The sequence below is a fragment of the Lacerta agilis genome, chromosome 3, assembly GCF_009819535.1.
Source record: "Lacerta agilis isolate rLacAgi1 chromosome 3, rLacAgi1.pri, whole genome shotgun sequence".
In the NCBI taxonomy this organism is placed as follows: Eukaryota; Metazoa; Chordata; class Lepidosauria; order Squamata; family Lacertidae; genus Lacerta; species Lacerta agilis.
In genome coordinates, this window is record NC_046314.1 from 10239459 (window position 1) to 10256380 (window position 16922).

At 45.2% G+C, this 16922-nt stretch overlaps 2 protein-coding genes across 5 annotated transcripts in view; both read right to left on the minus strand.

Moving 5' to 3' along the window:
* Window positions 1-2099, minus strand: part of RANBP17 (RAN binding protein 17) — a 168222-nt gene extending 166123 nt beyond the window's left edge. For 2 of the 4 annotated variants that reach the window (XM_033142824.1, XM_033142821.1), the window contains exon 1: window positions 2022-2099. In XM_033142824.1, coding sequence (XP_032998715.1) covers window positions 2022-2039 — 18 coding nt within the window. In that variant the 5' untranslated portion in view covers window positions 2040-2099. The remainder of the gene's footprint in view (window positions 1-2021) is intronic. The other 2 variants (XM_033142822.1, XM_033142820.1) reach the window with 1 other exon arrangement.
* Window positions 2100-6463: 4364 nt separating this feature from the next.
* LOC117044587 (kazal-type serine protease inhibitor domain-containing protein 1-like) lies at window positions 6464-16532 on the minus strand. The gene is made up of 4 exons (XM_033145402.1): window positions 16043-16532; window positions 8557-8717; window positions 7948-8092; window positions 6464-6614 (listed from the first exon to the last, which is right to left on the minus strand). Exons 1-4 carry the CDS (start codon window positions 16500-16502, stop codon window positions 6484-6486), a joined length of 897 nt encoding a protein of 298 aa, XP_033001293.1. The 5' UTR covers window positions 16503-16532; the 3' UTR covers window positions 6464-6483.
* Between the last annotated feature and the right edge of the window lie 390 nt (window positions 16533-16922).

The following is a 16922-nucleotide window of genomic DNA, read 5'->3' on the forward strand; positions in this document are numbered from 1 at the left end:
GAAATCATCATGAGTATTTGTAAGCCACCTTTCAAACCAAGGCAGCATAGGGGCAAAATTCAAACAACAAATTCAATAAAAACAATACCAATCAAATAATTAAAGCCAGCCAGGAGATGGTATCAGAAGTACAGAACCGGAGTTCAAAAGCTCCAGCAGACTGAGCATTAACTGCTCTTCTAAGGGCAGCTAATATCGCAGACCTCACTCTTCATGGTGACACATTGAGAGAAGCTTCATATCAACAGGATCTAAAGCCTACCCATTCCCCCAACAAGGGGAGTCTAGGGCAGGCATGCCCCCACCCAACACATACACACTTCCCGAAAACTGTAAGGGCTCTGGATTTGGCTATTATTTCACTGAAGATTCACCCACTCCCCTCTTGCTTTGCCCAAGAGTCAAGCATGGAGATCAGGCAAACTTCCCTTTTCTACAGAAAAAGGAGTCACCACTATTACCAGTAGATGCCAATCAAGCCACCCTTGACAATGGAATTCACAATCACTTATCTCACTTCTCAGGGGTGAGATAAGGCAGGAAAATACATTCCCTAAAATATCCCAGACCTAGACTTTTTAGAGATTTAAAGGTTAAAAACTGATGTCAAACATGTCAAACTTTGCTTTAATGCTTTAGGCAGATAATCCCAATGTGAGGTGAATAGATTTCACACATGACTTAAAGTTGTAAGAGATAATCTGATGGGAGTTTATTTTTCCCCAATGTATATAAAACAAGAAAAACAGCTGTAACAGTTTCAGAAACAGAGAAAATAAACATCAAACCAAACAAATATCTAGGAGTGTCAAACAAGGACATTTGTCCATGAAGGCAACAATTGTTCTTAGGTAACTAAAATACATTGGTGTTATGTGTAATTCGAAATTCGGTTTTGAATTTGCTGCTTGAAATGTGGGGGGTGGGGGTGGGGGTTGGACTTGTACATTAACTTTGATCTGGATAAAGAAGATAGAATAATTTTGCAAGTTTGGTGCCACATGCTCCTTGCATGCATGCATACATACACATTTGTGTCTTTCATGGCACATACAAATAGTTATACATGCATACATGTGTGTGCCTTTCAAGGCACTAACAGTTACACACAAACACACATGAGGTACACACAAGTAAATTACACACATGCACGTGTCTTTCAAGACACACACAAATAGTTATACATGCATACATGTGTTGTATGCAAACAAAGAGTTATACACACATGCACATGTGTCTTTCAAGGCACACACAAGTTACACACAAATGCACAGGTGTCTTTCAAGACACACACAAATAATTAAACAAGCACACACGTGTGTCTTTCATGGCACACAGAAATAGTTGTACACAAACGCACATGTAACTTTCCAAGACACACACACCAGTTATATATAAAATGAAATAAAATTCCTTCCAGTAGCCCCTTAAGAGACCAACTAAGTTTGTTATTGGCATGAGCTTTCGTGTGCACGCACACTTCTTCAGATGCACAGGAAAGCTCATACCAATAACAAACTTAGTTGGTCTCTAAGGGGCTACTGGAAGGAATTTTTTTAATTATTATTTTGTTTCAACCACGGCAGACCAACACGGCTACCTACCTGTAACTACAGTTTTATATAGATAGATAGATAGATAGATAGATAGATATTGTTGACATCCCTCTATCTTGAAAGGCACGTGTGTGTGTTTGTGTGCACATATAGAAACCCTGTCAGGACATCCTTTCCCCCCTTACCTTTCCCCGCCCCACACGAAGCCCGCAGCCCCCACCCCTCTTCCTCGCAGCATCCCCAACGGACGTGCGGCGGTGGGGCAGCCTACCTCTCCCTCCCGCCCCCCACCCCTTCTTCCCGGGGCTGCGCTGCCGCCCCTCTCGGCCGGCGGCCTACCCTCCCGGCCCCCCCCCCACCGTGCCGCGCTCCCCGCGGGGACGAGCCATCTCCCCGCCACGCAACGGTCAGGCTCCGGGTTCGACGACGACGACGGTTCCGCCGCCGCCCTGGGCGCCCACTGACCTGGCCGCTCAGCGCCATCTTCCAGCGGGGCGGGTGGGCGACGCCGAGAGCAGCCCGGGCGGAGAGTCGGGGCCGGAGGAGGAGGAGGAGAGGGCAGGCCCGGCGGGAGGAGGCGGAGCGAGAGGAGGAGGCAGAGACAGGAATCCGGGCGGGGAAGGGGTTGAGGGGAGGAGAGAGAGACCAGGCCCCTCGCGGCCCTCTGAAGTATTTTCGCGCGTGTTTTAAAATCCCCCCCCCCTTATCTGTTCTCGTTTTAACTCGACGCGTGTCAGGGGCGCCGACCTGAACAGAAAATGATAGGTAGGCAGGTTAAGCCCCGCCCCACGGGGTTGATCACGTGTCGCGGCACACGCGCGCTATTTGAATGGCAGTGTCCCTCAACCTGGGGGCGGGGCGGGACAGCCCCTTCAAATATTTTTTTTGGGGGGGGTAACCCCCCCCTAGGAGTTGACCCCTATCAGTGCTGGATTTACGTACAGTATAAGCTAAACAAGCTATAGCTTAGGGCCCCACTCTCTTGGGGGGGGCAAAAATGTAAAGGGGGGGGAACTGGATGCACATTTCCAAAATATAAGATTAAAAAACAAATAAAATAAAACCTACATACAGCAACAGTGTTTTGTGTTGTGTAGGCTCCTGTTTGTTATGTGCAAATGGCTTTAGATGCCTATTACGTCAATAAATAAGCATATATTAACACAAAATGACAGTGGCAATTTGTTGTTGGCAAAGGACAGCTGGACATATAGCCTACCTTCAGTAGCTAATCCAGCCCTGACCCCTATGATATGTGTGCGAAAGGTGCGCTTTCATAACAAGGTCTGGACCCCAGGGAGCTAGGGTTGGGGGTTGCCAAATGGGCAGAGTAGGCACCGGCCTACGGGCCTTTTAGGGGTCAAAATAATATTGATTTGGTCTGGCTGGTAAAATCAAAAAGATAATTTGCGAGGGGCCCTCTGAGATTGTGACTGCCTAGTCACTAAGGGCCCTCCATAGGGTCCAATCTGGCGCTGTTGCCACCTGTCCTGTATAATAGAGGAGTGTCCCGTATTTCAATGTAAAATGCAGATGGATAACAGTTTTGTCCTGTATTTCAGGTCTTTTCTCTTTCTGCCAAGTTACGGAACCTCTCCAAATACATGTGTGTGGAAGGTTGTGTGAAAGGTCATGTATTTAAGTTCCGGGTTGCCGAGCACAGACAGAATTTCAAATTCATGCGGATGTGCACAGGCGTTTCCGAAAAATTCCAGATTCCTGGTCCTAAACTAACCACAGCGTCACACTGGCTTAAGTAATGCTCAGTTTGGGAGAATATGGAATATGTGTGAGATAGCCTAGTGTCTTAGCTGGGACAGTCGGAACGGAAACTTCAAATTAGTGACACACTTAAAATAAAAATGGAACAATCAGTAACGGGGGCTTTCATGATGTCTTTGATGGGCCCAGTGCCCTACAGTTCCTGCATAACTAAGGCCAGCCTTCTTCAGTCAATATGAACCACTGTCTTTCTTGCAACTATTAGAGGTGTTCTTAGAACATTAATAGTCAAATTGGCACAACCACTCCTTAGTGTTAAGGAGGAAGCCAAATTCTTCCTGACATTTAGTTGTCTCTGTGTAGGGCTCCCTCCGCCCCCCTATATATCTGATTTTTATTTATTTATTTGGCATGAAGGAACATTCACTCCAAAGTTTCCTTCCACCTGAAGTCTGGAGTGGTACAGCCCTGGCACTGATTTAACCATCACAGTTCATTTGTTGCATCTGCAGTCAGCGATCCTGGTTGTGGGGCGGCGGACTGAAACTGCAGCCAGGCAAACGGCCGTTCAGTCTCCCTGAGATCTCACGGCTCAAGGCAAGGAAGGTGTAGAAGGGACAGGCCCCATGGCCTCTCCAGGCTACAATTAACAAATGCCCAAACACGTTGAGTGAGAAGGAGATTTGCTGAAACTGAAACCTTTGAGCCTCTGCCTGAGGACTGCTCTGGAAGCACCGAACAACAATTGCCCAAGAGAGGTTGGAAAAGGAATGGGATGCCTTTAGGGGATATATACAAAATTATATTGAAAGACCTGAACTCCTATCGGAATGAAACAAGTTCTGTGAGAAAAATAAGCTAGGAGGAGAAAAGAAGTAATTCAAAATGTTGTTGTTGTTGTTGTCGTTCAGTCGTGTCCGACTCTTCGTGACCCCATGGACCAGAGCACGCCAGGCACGCCTATCCTTCACTGCCTCCTGCAGTTTGGCCAAACTCATGTTAGTCGCTTCGAGAACACTGTCCAACCATCTCATCCTCTGTCGTCCCCTTCTCCTTGTGCCCTCCATCTTTCCCAACATCAGGGTCTTTTCCAGGGAGTCTTCTCTTCTCATGAGGTGGCCAAAGTACTGGAGCCTCAACTTCAGGATCTGTCCTTCTAGTGAGCACTCAGGGCCGATTTCCTTGAGAATGGATAGGTTTGATCTTCTTGCAGTCCATGGGACTCTCAAGAGTCTCCTCCAGCACCATAATTCAAAAGCATCAAGTCTTCGGCGATCAGCCTTCTTGATGGTTCAGCTCTCACTTCCGTACATTATGGAATATATTAGTATTGAAAATAATAGTATAATTAATAGTATATAAGAGAAATGATAGAAGATATTGCAGCTGAGAAGATTGGCAGCCCAGAACTGGGTGAGGTGAGGGGGTGGAGGTTAGGGTGGTAGAGGGGTGAGAAGGAATGTTAAATGTTATTTATAGCCATAACCAATTATTTTCTACACAATGTATGGGGGGAAACGTATGTATGTGTGTATGTATATTTATATGTGTCTATTAGTATGTTTTAATATTAATTTTTTTAATTAAAAAATGGCAAAAAAACAAAACAATTGCCCAAGAGACTCACGCCAGATACTTCTTGCAATTTTAGAATCAGGTGGGAACATAAGAATGTGGCTACCTTTCATGAGAGGAGACATGCGAAACTGCTGGGGAAAAAGTGCATTTGTGAATGGTTTTACCCGCCTGCCTCCTTTTCGTGCTTTCTGTGAGAACTAGGACTCCAAAGGGCATGTTTCATTCTAATGCCAAAACAAGCAAGCAAATGTTGTGCTCTTTTAATCCTGAAAGACAGGGAGGGGAAAGTGCAGTAGCGTTGGGCTGCCAGCTTCTAAGATGAACTGGAGGGGTGAAATTCCTGAGTCAACCTGCTGGCGAACGAGTGATTTCTCTTGCTCCTTGATAGGCTCTGAACGATCGGAGTCATTTGGAAGTGAAATAAGGTTTTAATTGTCCTTATTGTGATATTTTGTCACCAGGTTTAGTATGACCAGGTCTTACTTTCCGGCATTCAAAAGGCTTGTGAGCTAAAACTTCACACCTCTAAAGGAGGTTTACCCTTATAATGGATCACAGATGTCCGTGGAACTTAATACCAGTATTGCCTTATATATTATGTGCTTATTAATATTTAATTGTTGTCCTTAGACTTAAATACATTTATTTGCAAATAAGCATTCTGTAGTTTGTCAAATGTTTTGTGCTGCAGATTACCCTAAAATGTTAGATTGAATTATTTATGTGAAGCTGACCTTGAAATAAATCCATACTGTGATAGATGAAACACGAATGCTTCAGACATGGAAAACTGTTTGTTGAAACCATAGTAAAATTCACTTGCAACAGGACCACTTTGCTTGATTAACTTCCATGCCACAAAGATGTGGTATTCTAGTTTTACAATGCCAACTTACAGGCCTTCAGCATATAATGGGAATTCCCAGAATATTTCAGCTTCTCCGAGACAGAGAAAAAGCTTGAAAAGTATTGCCTTTCACCCCTGCAGCATGTCACTGCTTTATAAAAATGGCAGGGACTCTGAATCAGCTGGTACCACTGGGTTTGGAAAGGGTTTTCTTCCCTTTTGCATGGGGACTAAATAATATGCAACTACCACTGATCAGGGCAGTGAAAACGTTTTGGGATGGTCACACTACTGCACTTTCAATCAGTGGGGATTGAACTTCCTGCTGAAATCCTGTAACTTTTTAACCTGCAAATGTTCCAGGTTATTTTTGTCCCACTCTTGTTGCACTCTGGACAGCGATAATGTGGTATCATCGGTCTTCAAAAACTTACTTTGGCTGTGAAGTCCTCATGTGACTATCCTGCCCTACAGCTGCATGACAGAGAGCTATGTCTCACACAAGGAACTGTAGAGGGATCTTGATAAGTGCAATGTTTATATATTTTGCCGCTATGGTTTTTCTCAGTGTGTAGTATTCTGAATATAACGGAGGCTAAAAATTTTGAAAAGTGTGATTGGAATGGTATGTATACTTGTAGGCACTCTGATAATTTCTATAATTTGATACACATTTTGTTGTGATACATGAGGTTTCAGGACAGTGCAAATCACACAAGCAAAACAGATGAACTTGAAAGCACAAGCACATAACAACCCCTTACACAATCCAAACTTGCTTCATTTTTCATAGTCTCCAGATTCATATTCTGCCTCTTCCTCGTCTTCAGCAGAATCAAAATCGTCTCCATAATCTGTGCCATCGCTTGTGCTCCAGCTGCCAGGAATATTCTGGAAAGTTAATGATGAGCCTGCAGAATAAGGCACGTATAGGGTTAACAATTAAGCTGGTGATTGGGGAGTGGCCATAGGTTAGTGGATAGGCCCCTCTTTTGCCCAGGGATGCTTCATATTTGGGGAGAGGGAGAAATGGGGGATGGCGGGAATTGCGCATCAAACAAAAATATTGTGAGTTAATCAGACATTGTGGAAAGACATCAACTACATTAAAATAGGAGTTCAGTTTTCAAATGCCGAGCTGCCAAATCCTGCGGCGAAGCACCACATCTGTGGGGATAACCAACATCTGGGACAACCAGTAATTCCGGAGTGCCTGCTCCCACTGGTTGTGAATGGGTCCGCTGGTTATGAAGCTGAAGGTCGTGAGGAGTTGTTTGGAGTTCTGAAGGTTTTTCTGGAGTTGTTACGAAGGCTTGAGGTTCCGAAGAGGAAAGGATAGACAGTAAAAAGAGCAGCAGAAAGTGCGGCCAAAACTAAGAAGGCGGCCAAAAATAAAAATAAGAAATGAGAGATAAAGAGACTAAGAGACTGCAGTCAATGGTGGAGTTGCGCTCTCCTGACTACTACTCTGTGCGGCTTGGTTTCTCTTTCGCTTTCTCTCTCTTGGCTTGTCTCGCACGGTTGTTCTCTCTTGGCTTGTCTCGCGCACTCTACACACCGCTACAGAGAGCAGGGGCCATTTATTAGTAAACTGAACAACGTCATAACATTATCATTAACCAATCACAACACTGTATTTGGCTGAGTTTCCGGGCGGGAAACTGCTTCCCGACCGTTACTAAAGGCTATATTGGCGCGCTTTGTTACAGGCGCGGAGAGATCCAGGCAGCAAACCTCTGCCGGATCTCTTTGCCTTCCGTGCATAGCGCGGAAGGTTACTGTGCTGCGGCAAGGTGCAGGAGCACCTGAAAACGTATTCCCACACACATCTTCATTTCATGCCATTTCATGACCAAAGATTACAAAAAGCCATTATGTCCACTGAAACGTAGATTCCCTCTCTAAAACATAATGATTTGAAATGAACAATTTGGGTTACTATTAGCAAAATCAGGCAACCACCACCGAAAGCTTGATCTTTTTTTTTTGTCCTCCCGCCAGCAGGCTTTTGGGGAACTGATTGTTTTTAATAAAAGGGCTGGTGCCATGCTGTTTATATTGTTAATAAAATATACATTTCTATCAATGTTTAATTTTTTCTTAATTACTGGTTTTTTTCTATGTTTTTAGTTTTTTCTTATTTTTATCTGTAAACCACCCTGAGTCCCCTGTCATGGAAAAAGGACGAATAATAATAATAATAATAATAATAATAATAATAATAATAATGATGCAGTGATTTACCATCAATAACTTTCAACCTTGCTGATGAATAGGCAAACCCATATTTGTTTTTTGTTTGGCAGATGTAGACACCTTCATCTGATTTCTTGATCCCTTGAATTTGTAACCATCCAGACACACTGTACTTCCGAGGTCCACCTCTTGCCTGAGAAAATGAAACCCAAATAACAAATAAATGAAGGCCAAATAATAAATAGGATGAAATATTCATCATGTATCTTCCATTGACTTCAGTGAAATGTACACCATTGAGATTTTGATTGCAACGTTATATGTGTTCTACAGTCATGTATGGAGCAACTACTTTTGAAATGTTCCTTAACATGGCAAAGAGGAGAGCAAAGAAGCAAGTTGTTGGGTTTTTTCATTAAAAAAAACCACCTTGAACAATTTGCTCACCTCAAGCTCCAGGCCATTTATGAACAAGTTAAAAATCACTGCTCCAAAACCAATCCTTGGTTGTCTTTTCCCAGCCTTGAAAGGTAAGGAATTCTATAGGTCTTCTTCAGCCGCCATTTTGTTGTAGGGAGAGGTCTGTGTCTCCTGATACATTTACCACAAAGAAAAGGCCCCGTGATTGTATCACTTTACCTACTTTAAACTGTATACCTGTATTGAAATATGAGCATCATCTCCTGGCAGAAACATCTTATTTCCTTTCTTCTTCCACTCAAGGTGCGGCATGGGATATGCAGATACCTCACAACCGAAGATGACGTCATTCCCTGTGAAATTCTGGGTGTCTCGAGGTGGCAAAGAAATAACAGGGGCTGGAAGAGACACAATTGAGAGGATCATCATTCTCAAGAGTGACATTAAACAGCTTTCACAACAGAGGCTGATTCAATTCATTTGTTTCATAAAATTTATACACCGCTTGATTGTAACAAACAAACAAACAAACAACTCAAAGAGGTTTTCTTACGACAAGCATTGTGTGTTATGGCACCCACAGCACTCACTCAATGCACCCAATGGCCCCCAAAGGTTGGCAACTCCTGACAACTCATTAGTGAAGTCACAAAGCTTTGCTGTTTTTCATGAATCTCCATGTGAGCATGTCCCAACAGTGAAAGGAAGGAGGGGAGAAAGTGTCATTGGCCATAAAATTGCCTGTGTACATGGTTTGGGAATTGTATAAGTGGTTTTTTTAGGGTTTGCAGCTGTGTTGTTTGTTTGTAGACTGTGTCATCGTAGACCGTGAGAATTAGGAATACACGTGTGACGGATGGGACTGTGGTAACCGAGAATGGTCTCATGTTTTCACTTCTGCGAAACCAAGGCAGGGTCAAACTGCTGATCTATTAGGCCTAAAAAGAGCCAGTGTTAGCCACTAATAGATTTTAATCAGTATATCTGAAGGAGCGTCTCCACCCTCATCGATCAACCCGGACACTGAGGTCCAGCGCCGAGGGCCTTCTGGCGGTTCCCTCATTATGAGAAGCCAAGTTACAGGGAACCAGACAGAGGGCCTTCTCGGTAGTGGCACCCGCCCTGTGGAATACCCTCCCACCAGATGTCAAAGAGAACAACAACTACCAGACTTTTAGAAGACATCTTAAGGCAGCCCTATTTAGGGAAGCTGTTAGTGTCTGATGAATTATTGTATTTTAATATTGTGTTGGAAGCCGCCCAGAGTGGCTGGGGAGGCTCAGCCAGATGGGCGGGGTATGAAATTATTATTATTATTATTATTATTATCCCAAAGGAGTTGGAGAAATAACTTTCCCTGTGAATGGCTGAATGAAAACTGCTTAATATTTCAAAAAAGTGTAAAGACTAAAAACAAACAATATGTCAACAAAATCTTTAAACAAGTACAAAAACACAACCAGGGCCGTCTTACCCATTAGGGTTAGTGGCGCCCTGCAGTGACGCCATTAGGAGGAGGAGGAGGAGGAGGAGTTTGGATTTGATATCCCGCTTTATCACTACCCGAAGGAGTCTCAAAGCGGCTAACATTCTCCTTTCCCTTCCTCCCCCACAACAAACACTCTGTGAGGTGAGTGGGGCTGAGAGACTTCAGAGAAGTGTGACTAGCCCAAGGTCACCCAGCAGCTGCATGTGGAGGAGTGGAGACACGAACCCGGTCCCCCAGATTACGAGTCTACCGCTCTTAACCACTGCACCACACTGGCCACAGGGAAAACCCTTCCACCATGCAGAGGCAACAGCAGGAAATGACCATTTTCTGGGGACTGCATCCTATGATATTATGAAGGGTGTGGTGCCAGGAGTATACAGGTAATTTCCCCAGATGAAGTTATAGGGGGAAGCAGTCGTTCAAGTAACCTGGTCCCAAGCTGATCGGGTTTTTTTTAATGTTAACAAACAGACCTTGAGCAAGGCACCGTAGCCAATCTGCAGCAATCGCAGTTCCCACAGCATGGGGAATGAACAATGAATAATTGTCCTTTCCTTTTCTAAGCAACTCCTAAAAGAAAGCATTTCATCCTCACAATAACCTCTTCCAGAGGGAGAGTGACTTTCCCAAGTACTGAACCTGGAATTCTCCCTCCCACCTGTGGCCAAGAAGACTGCAATCCTGAGTAGATTTAGGCAGTTCAAATCCCATAGACTTCCACAAGATTAAAGCAGGTTGCTGAATGTAGGATTGCAGCTCAGCAGCTAGTCAGTGCTACACTGGCATTTTTTATTTTTTATTTTTAAAAGCATTTTTAAGCATTGTTTTTGTTCTTGTTACCACTGCTGCACACAGTGAAGCCGAACACCCCCATCTGTTTACAAGAATGCTTGGATTTCCTCTGCCACCATCTCTGTTATTCCGAATGGTAACTGTTAATTTTGAACCCAGCGTGAAGGACAGTTATAGCTGTGAACCATGTGAGTTGCTGCCAGTTCATATGGGCACTAAATTCTGTTTTATAACTTTCATTTTGATCAAGCTATTAAAGTCATTATGCTTTTTTGTGGGGGGGGGGGAGAGAGAGCACCTTTTAAAAATGTAATTACAATGCAGTTTTCCATTTCACATTCAGACTAAATTTGTGAAATACTAGACCACGTAGAATTTTGTCTGAAGGACGTTGATGTGGTTTTCAATTGTGTGTTTTCAAATAAATAAATAAATAAATAAATAAAATGTCATATATATATATATATATATGTACACACACACACACACACACAGAGCCACTAGAGGGAGTGTATCTAATCCTTTGAACACATTAAATGAGCGACCACTATAATAATGATCGGGGCTTTCAAAGATGCAAAATTGAAAAAGCATATCTGTGGTTGAAATCCTGTATTTCTCTACTCAGAAGTCCCATTGTTGAATGGGGTTTCAGTCAAGTAAGAGGGCATAGGATAATCTACTACTACTACTACTACTACCCTACCCATCTGACTGGGTTGCTCATTCCGTGGCTGAGAGGGGAGAATGCACTTAAACACACCATCAAATATAATGATAACAAAATAGGGAACAGATTTGACTTTTGAGAAAGAGCTAGAAGTGCCATTCTCTTCATCTTGGGGGGGGGATGAAGGGGCGCCTCTGTTTCTGGAGATCTTGTGGGTCCGGCGGATGTGATATTTGCAGAACTGCGGTGCCATTTGCTTCCACCCGTGCTCTCAGTGGATCTCTCAGTTCAGAGGAAATCAAGGCTGAGCCACGGAACCGCTGCCCCAGGAAGGAAGTGGGGAGAGCAGAACAACACTACGTCGCCTGACTTCCAGGAATGTCAAACAGACTGCCTCTTAAAAATCTTCAATAGCAATAGCCCTCTCCTTGCATTATACGCATGAAGCAGGTTTGCACGATTAAAGGGATTGCGCTGTAAACATCAGAAGAGGGAGAGTCAGAGCTGTCAACCTTCCTTTTGTTTGCGTTGGGAAACGGCCATAGCTGTCAACTTTCCCTTTTTTTGCAATGGGAAACGGCGCTGGAATAAGGGAATTTCCCGCAAAAAAAGAGGGAAAGTTGACAGCTATGGGGAGAGTTACAGGTAGGTAGCCGTGTTGGTCTGCCATAGTCAAAACAAAATATAAAATAAAAAAAATCCTTCCAGTAGCACCTTACAGACCAACTAAGTTTGTTCTTGGCATGAGCTTTCGTGTGCATGCACACTACACGGGCTTTGTCACAAAGTGGACCCCCAGTGCAGCACAAGCTAGGGTGCGAGTAGCCCATGTAGCTTCCTTCAGTTGTTTGGGGACTACAAATCCCATCAGGCCCGGCCTGCATGACCAATCTTCAGGGATGACGGGAGTTGTGTTCCACAACACCCGGAAGGTACCACGTCGCTTACTTCCAAACTAGGCCGTATCAATCAGCAGTGATCATAGGAAGTAAGACCTATTGTAGATAATAATATTTGTACAGATTGAAGAGACTGGAAGCATGAGAACTTTGGTCCCAATTCTCAACTGTAACTGTTTTAACTACAGATAATGGTGTTTTCACACATTCATTACCTGCTGCCCTCGTCTCCCTCCCATTCCCCCTATGGTCTGTTACCTATAGACTTGTTCATAAATTACACGCAACACAAGCGCAAGTAATTATGTGACTGTGCACTTGTTGATTTGCACACACAGGCACACAAACTGTACACCCGTTGAATGTTACATGTGAATAATTATGAGAGCATGTTGCTTAATTAGTTGTGTGCACAGGTTCACAGATTGCAAACTAGTTGAATGTGACATGTGAACACCCCTTATTTTAGATCGGAAGCTCCCCGAGGACAGGGATCTAGGGGTGAACGAAGGGGGTGCGGTGGGAGCGGTCTGCCCCGGGTGTCACCACTGAGGGGGATGACAAAATGCCAGGCGGCACTCACCGCGGGGCCTGCAGCACGCCCGAGCCACAAGTCTCTCCTGGGAGTGACACAGTGGCTTGGGCACCCACAGGCTCCACGCTGCCCCCAACAGTCCACCCACCGCCTCTCCCTCAGCTGTAGGGTGGCTGAGTGGGAGGAGGCAGGCAGACTCGGTGGAGGCCCCGCAGAGTGTCCTGCCCAGGCTCACCCTACCCCATGGGTGGGTGGCCCCACCCCTGGGCACAGGGCACATGCGCCACCCCAGTGCTCTGCCACTGCAGGGATCTATCTATTTTCCCTTTGAAACTCTTGCATTACATAAATTGACGACATTCCTCTGTGCATGTTCATGCCCACGCTCAAACACACACATGTACATACTTCAGATTTATCCCTACATTTCTCTGTTTTATTGGCCCATGGAATCCTAAAAGCGTTTCCCGATATACAGTGGTACCTCTGGTTGTGAATGGGATCCATTCGCAACATGAAAAGAGCACAACCTGAAGCGCCGAATCTGCGCATGTGCGCGGTGCGCTTCGGTGCTTCTGCGCATGAGCGAAGCACGACTTGGCGTTTCTGCGCATGCGCAAAGCGCCAAACCTGAAAGTAACCCGTTCCGGTGCTTCCAGGTTCGGAGCGTTTGTATCCCGTGAAGAACGCAACTCGCAGCGGACGCAACCAGAGGTATGACTGTACATACAACATTGTCACACACAGATCAAGGAACAGGAGAATATCAGTTCAAACCAGCAAGGGCCTGTAAAATTATACGAAGCTTTGCCAATTGCTGTCAAAATTCACTGCGTGTGCAATACTACCATTTTAAAGGCGCAATTTATGTCACCTCTAGGCTGGCCTGAGATCCCTTTCCTTTTAGTACGGAGAGCTCTGACCACTGTGCTTGCAGAATGGCACAGACGATGCCAGCATTGCCGAAACATTTCAGTGACATTGCCAGTCAATACGCCTGCGTGCCTTTGTATGAACAGGGTGCCTGGGAGTTGCGTGGCTATATCCCTCCCTCCCAGGTGAATAACGACACAGGACACATTCTTCGAATTAAATGGGCATAAAGGCCACAACTTTATTGGTTACGGATGTTGAGCGGTATTGGCTTAGCCATTGGATCCTAACCACTATATCTGACCCCCAACCCGGGTGTTGGAGGTCCGTGAAGGGTTAACCAGCAAGGGCAGCACCCCTGATGCTGATCAAGGGGAACTGCCCCTGTGATCACCTTTGGGGCGTGGCTTCGGCCCTGACCTCCCTAGGCTTCGGACGGGACCACACCCCCCCCCCGGAAACCTTTAACGGAATACCCTTCCAGTGAGGGGCAGGTGATGGCGCTACCTCCCCTTTTTACCTCTATTGATGTTATCCAATGCCTAACCGCCAAACCAAAGTTGTGACGAATTGCTACGAGGTAGGTGAAAAAACCCGATTTGGCTAGTCCAAATGGGAAAAAGTCCTACCAGGCCCCCCGGCCAACTGGGGCGACTAACCGGAGCCCATAGCAAGGTCAATAGCTAACCTAAAGGGTGGGTGGGCAGGAGAACCGATGCAGCTGGGGGCAGCGAAAGGAGAGGGGGAAGGATTCCTGCCGTCTCCAGTTAAAGGGCTGTTGGCCCCTCCCCTCAGCCGACCGGATTGGTCAGCCACTGGGGAGAGGCGTCGGGAAATCCTCCAATTGTGCAGGGGCTGTGTATCAGCCCCTGCACGCATGCTCGGGTCGTGATACCCGCAGCGCCACCTCCTGCCTATAGGCGGAAGTGGCTTTATCACTGTGTGCCTAGTGTCCCATGCGACTGCTATAGATCACTGGCATGCCTTTGAAGAATGCAGAAAATCACATATGGGAAAATCTTACATAAATTCATCTTGGCTCCGTTTCGGAACTGCGTGCCATTTGGACCTCTCTCCAAAGGCTGTGCTAAATCTCTTGGAATCCTGTAAAGCGATGATGCTAATTGCAGAAGAATGAATCATTTACACATCAGGCTATAAAGCTGCCAGGAGGCTAAGAACTAATCTCTCCATTTGGTTATCTTTTCCTTTGGGCTTTTTTCACATGCAGCGAAGCTGCAGGCAAAGGTTTGTTCTTCAGTATAAAAAGAAACATGACCTTGCATGTGATTTACTTAAATCTGCATAAGACTGTAAGGGATTTGGGGGGATATGAGACTTTAAACATTATATATTGTTTCAGCTTGAACCTTCCTACTTTGACGTACAGCGGCTATTTAGATCTTTCATATCAATGTTGCTGTCTTGTTAATTTCAACTTTATGTACTAAGATTGGACCTAGCTGCTTTATGTTGATTATTTTTTTAGCTATTAAATAAAGAGCATCTTTTCCCACACTTTTACCCATATTCCTATCGTCTTCAGTCCTGCCTTTCATTCATGTATAGTGGTAAAAGGACTCTGTTATGGCCCACCTACAAATCTGCAGGCAATTTGTGTTCTTCAGCTTCACGTTTTCACACTCCCCTCTGATCAACAGGTTGTCAATCCCCGTGTGGATTCTACAATGTTAAACCTGCAGGCTACGTTGGCAATTCCAGAGCACGTTCACCTGCTTTAACAAAAGCTTTGTGGACTCTGCATCCGATGTTTTGTAGCCTCAGGGGACACTTTGAACAGGACTTCTCGTTGTTTCTGTCTCTTAAGAGGAACTTTATCTGATGAAATGTCGATAAGGGGGGAAACTGGACGCAAGGGGGGATATATTTTCTCATTCTAGGATCACATAATATCACATCTGTGCCTATGTCCTTAGGGAACACAAATCTACAACTGAGTAAGTCCCAATAAATCAATAGGTTTTACTTCTTGCATTGTCAGGCTGCAATCCCATATATCCTTACATGGACGTAAACACCACCAAACACAATGGGACTCACTTTAGCATAAACACACATAGGATTTCTCATCTAAACTCCAAAAAGATAACACATTGCACATCTGCTTAACTCCAAAAGAGTGCTTTCCGAGCCTCTCTGTTGCATCCCTAGACCAGTGTTTTTCAACCTTTTTTGGGCAAAGGCACACTTGTTTCATGAAAAAAATCACGAGGCACACCACCATTAGAAAATGTTTAAAAAATTAACTCTGTGCCTATATTGACTATATATAAAGTAATTTTCCCACGGCACACCAGGCAACATCTCGCGGCACACTAGTGTGCCGCGGAACAGTGGTTGAAAAACACTGCCCTAGACTATGCTGCCAAATATCACCACCACTAGTAGCATCTCAGCTTCCCTCAGGTATGTACTTTAGACTCTGCTTTGCCTTTCCTTACCTGATTTGCACGGTCCTTTGTGCTTTATGGTAGCATTAATCCCCTTTCCTGCATAAGCCTCGTGGAACTGGCAAATGTTCTCGTAGGTCTTCCCTTCAGGTCCACATACAGTCCCCTGCAGCTTGCAGACACATTGTGGCTCAGGGATTTCTCCAGACTTGATGTCGCGGACGTCCAAACGGCACTCCAGGTTGTCCCCGCATTGCCCGTAAAAATGGCTGCCTTCGTCCAAGTCACAGATCTGCCCCTCCACATTCCCGCATTCGGGACAGCAGCCGCACGAGTCCAACACGGTCCCTGCTTGGCAGCCCGTAGGCACGGGGCACAGTTCAAGGTTGCATATTGCACAGCTGTCCCCTTCCCTTAGCAATCTCAGCCATCCTCTGTGGTACCAGGCGGGGAAGGATTGAGAAAGTTGCATCAGGGCTACCAGGAAAACTGTAGCCACCAGGGGTTTCATCTTGGAGAAAGTAATCAACAAGAAGCAAAGACCTTTTTGGAGGGGAGCCAGAAGAAAGGGGGGAAACAGGAGGAGGCGGAGAAGAGAGAGAGAGAGAGGGAGCGAAAGAAAGCATGTCACAGTCACATTCCACTTTTCGGTTTGGAATATGAATCTGGAGCAAAGGCTAGAGGCTTCAAAAGAGAAATTAGCACCAGATCACAGCTTCCCCATATCTATAACAGTCGAGAGTAAATGTCAAGTTTCTTTAGCACAGTTTTGGGATGCAGCTACTGCTACCCCACATGGGGGGGGGGGGGAGAACAACCCTCTTCTCTTTTACTCGTGAACCTGACGTGTGCTTTTTACATTGTCGCTGTATGCATTTCTTTAACCGTGTCTCTCAATCCCCCAGCAAAAGGTGACATAGATTAGTAACTG

Coding starts and splice junctions, on each gene's coding strand:
- LOC117044587 (XM_033145402.1), bottom strand. CDS start 16,502: ATGAAACCCCTGGTGGCTACAGTTTTCCTGGTAGCCCTGATGCAACTT. Junction 8,093..8,556: donor ATGCTCATATTTCAATACAG/GTATACAGTTTA, acceptor TCATTTTCTCAG/GCAAGAGGTGGACCTCGGAA. Junction 6,615..7,947: donor AAGGTTGAAAGTTATTGATG/GTAAATCACTGC, acceptor CTTATTCTGCAG/GCTCATCATTAACTTTCCAG.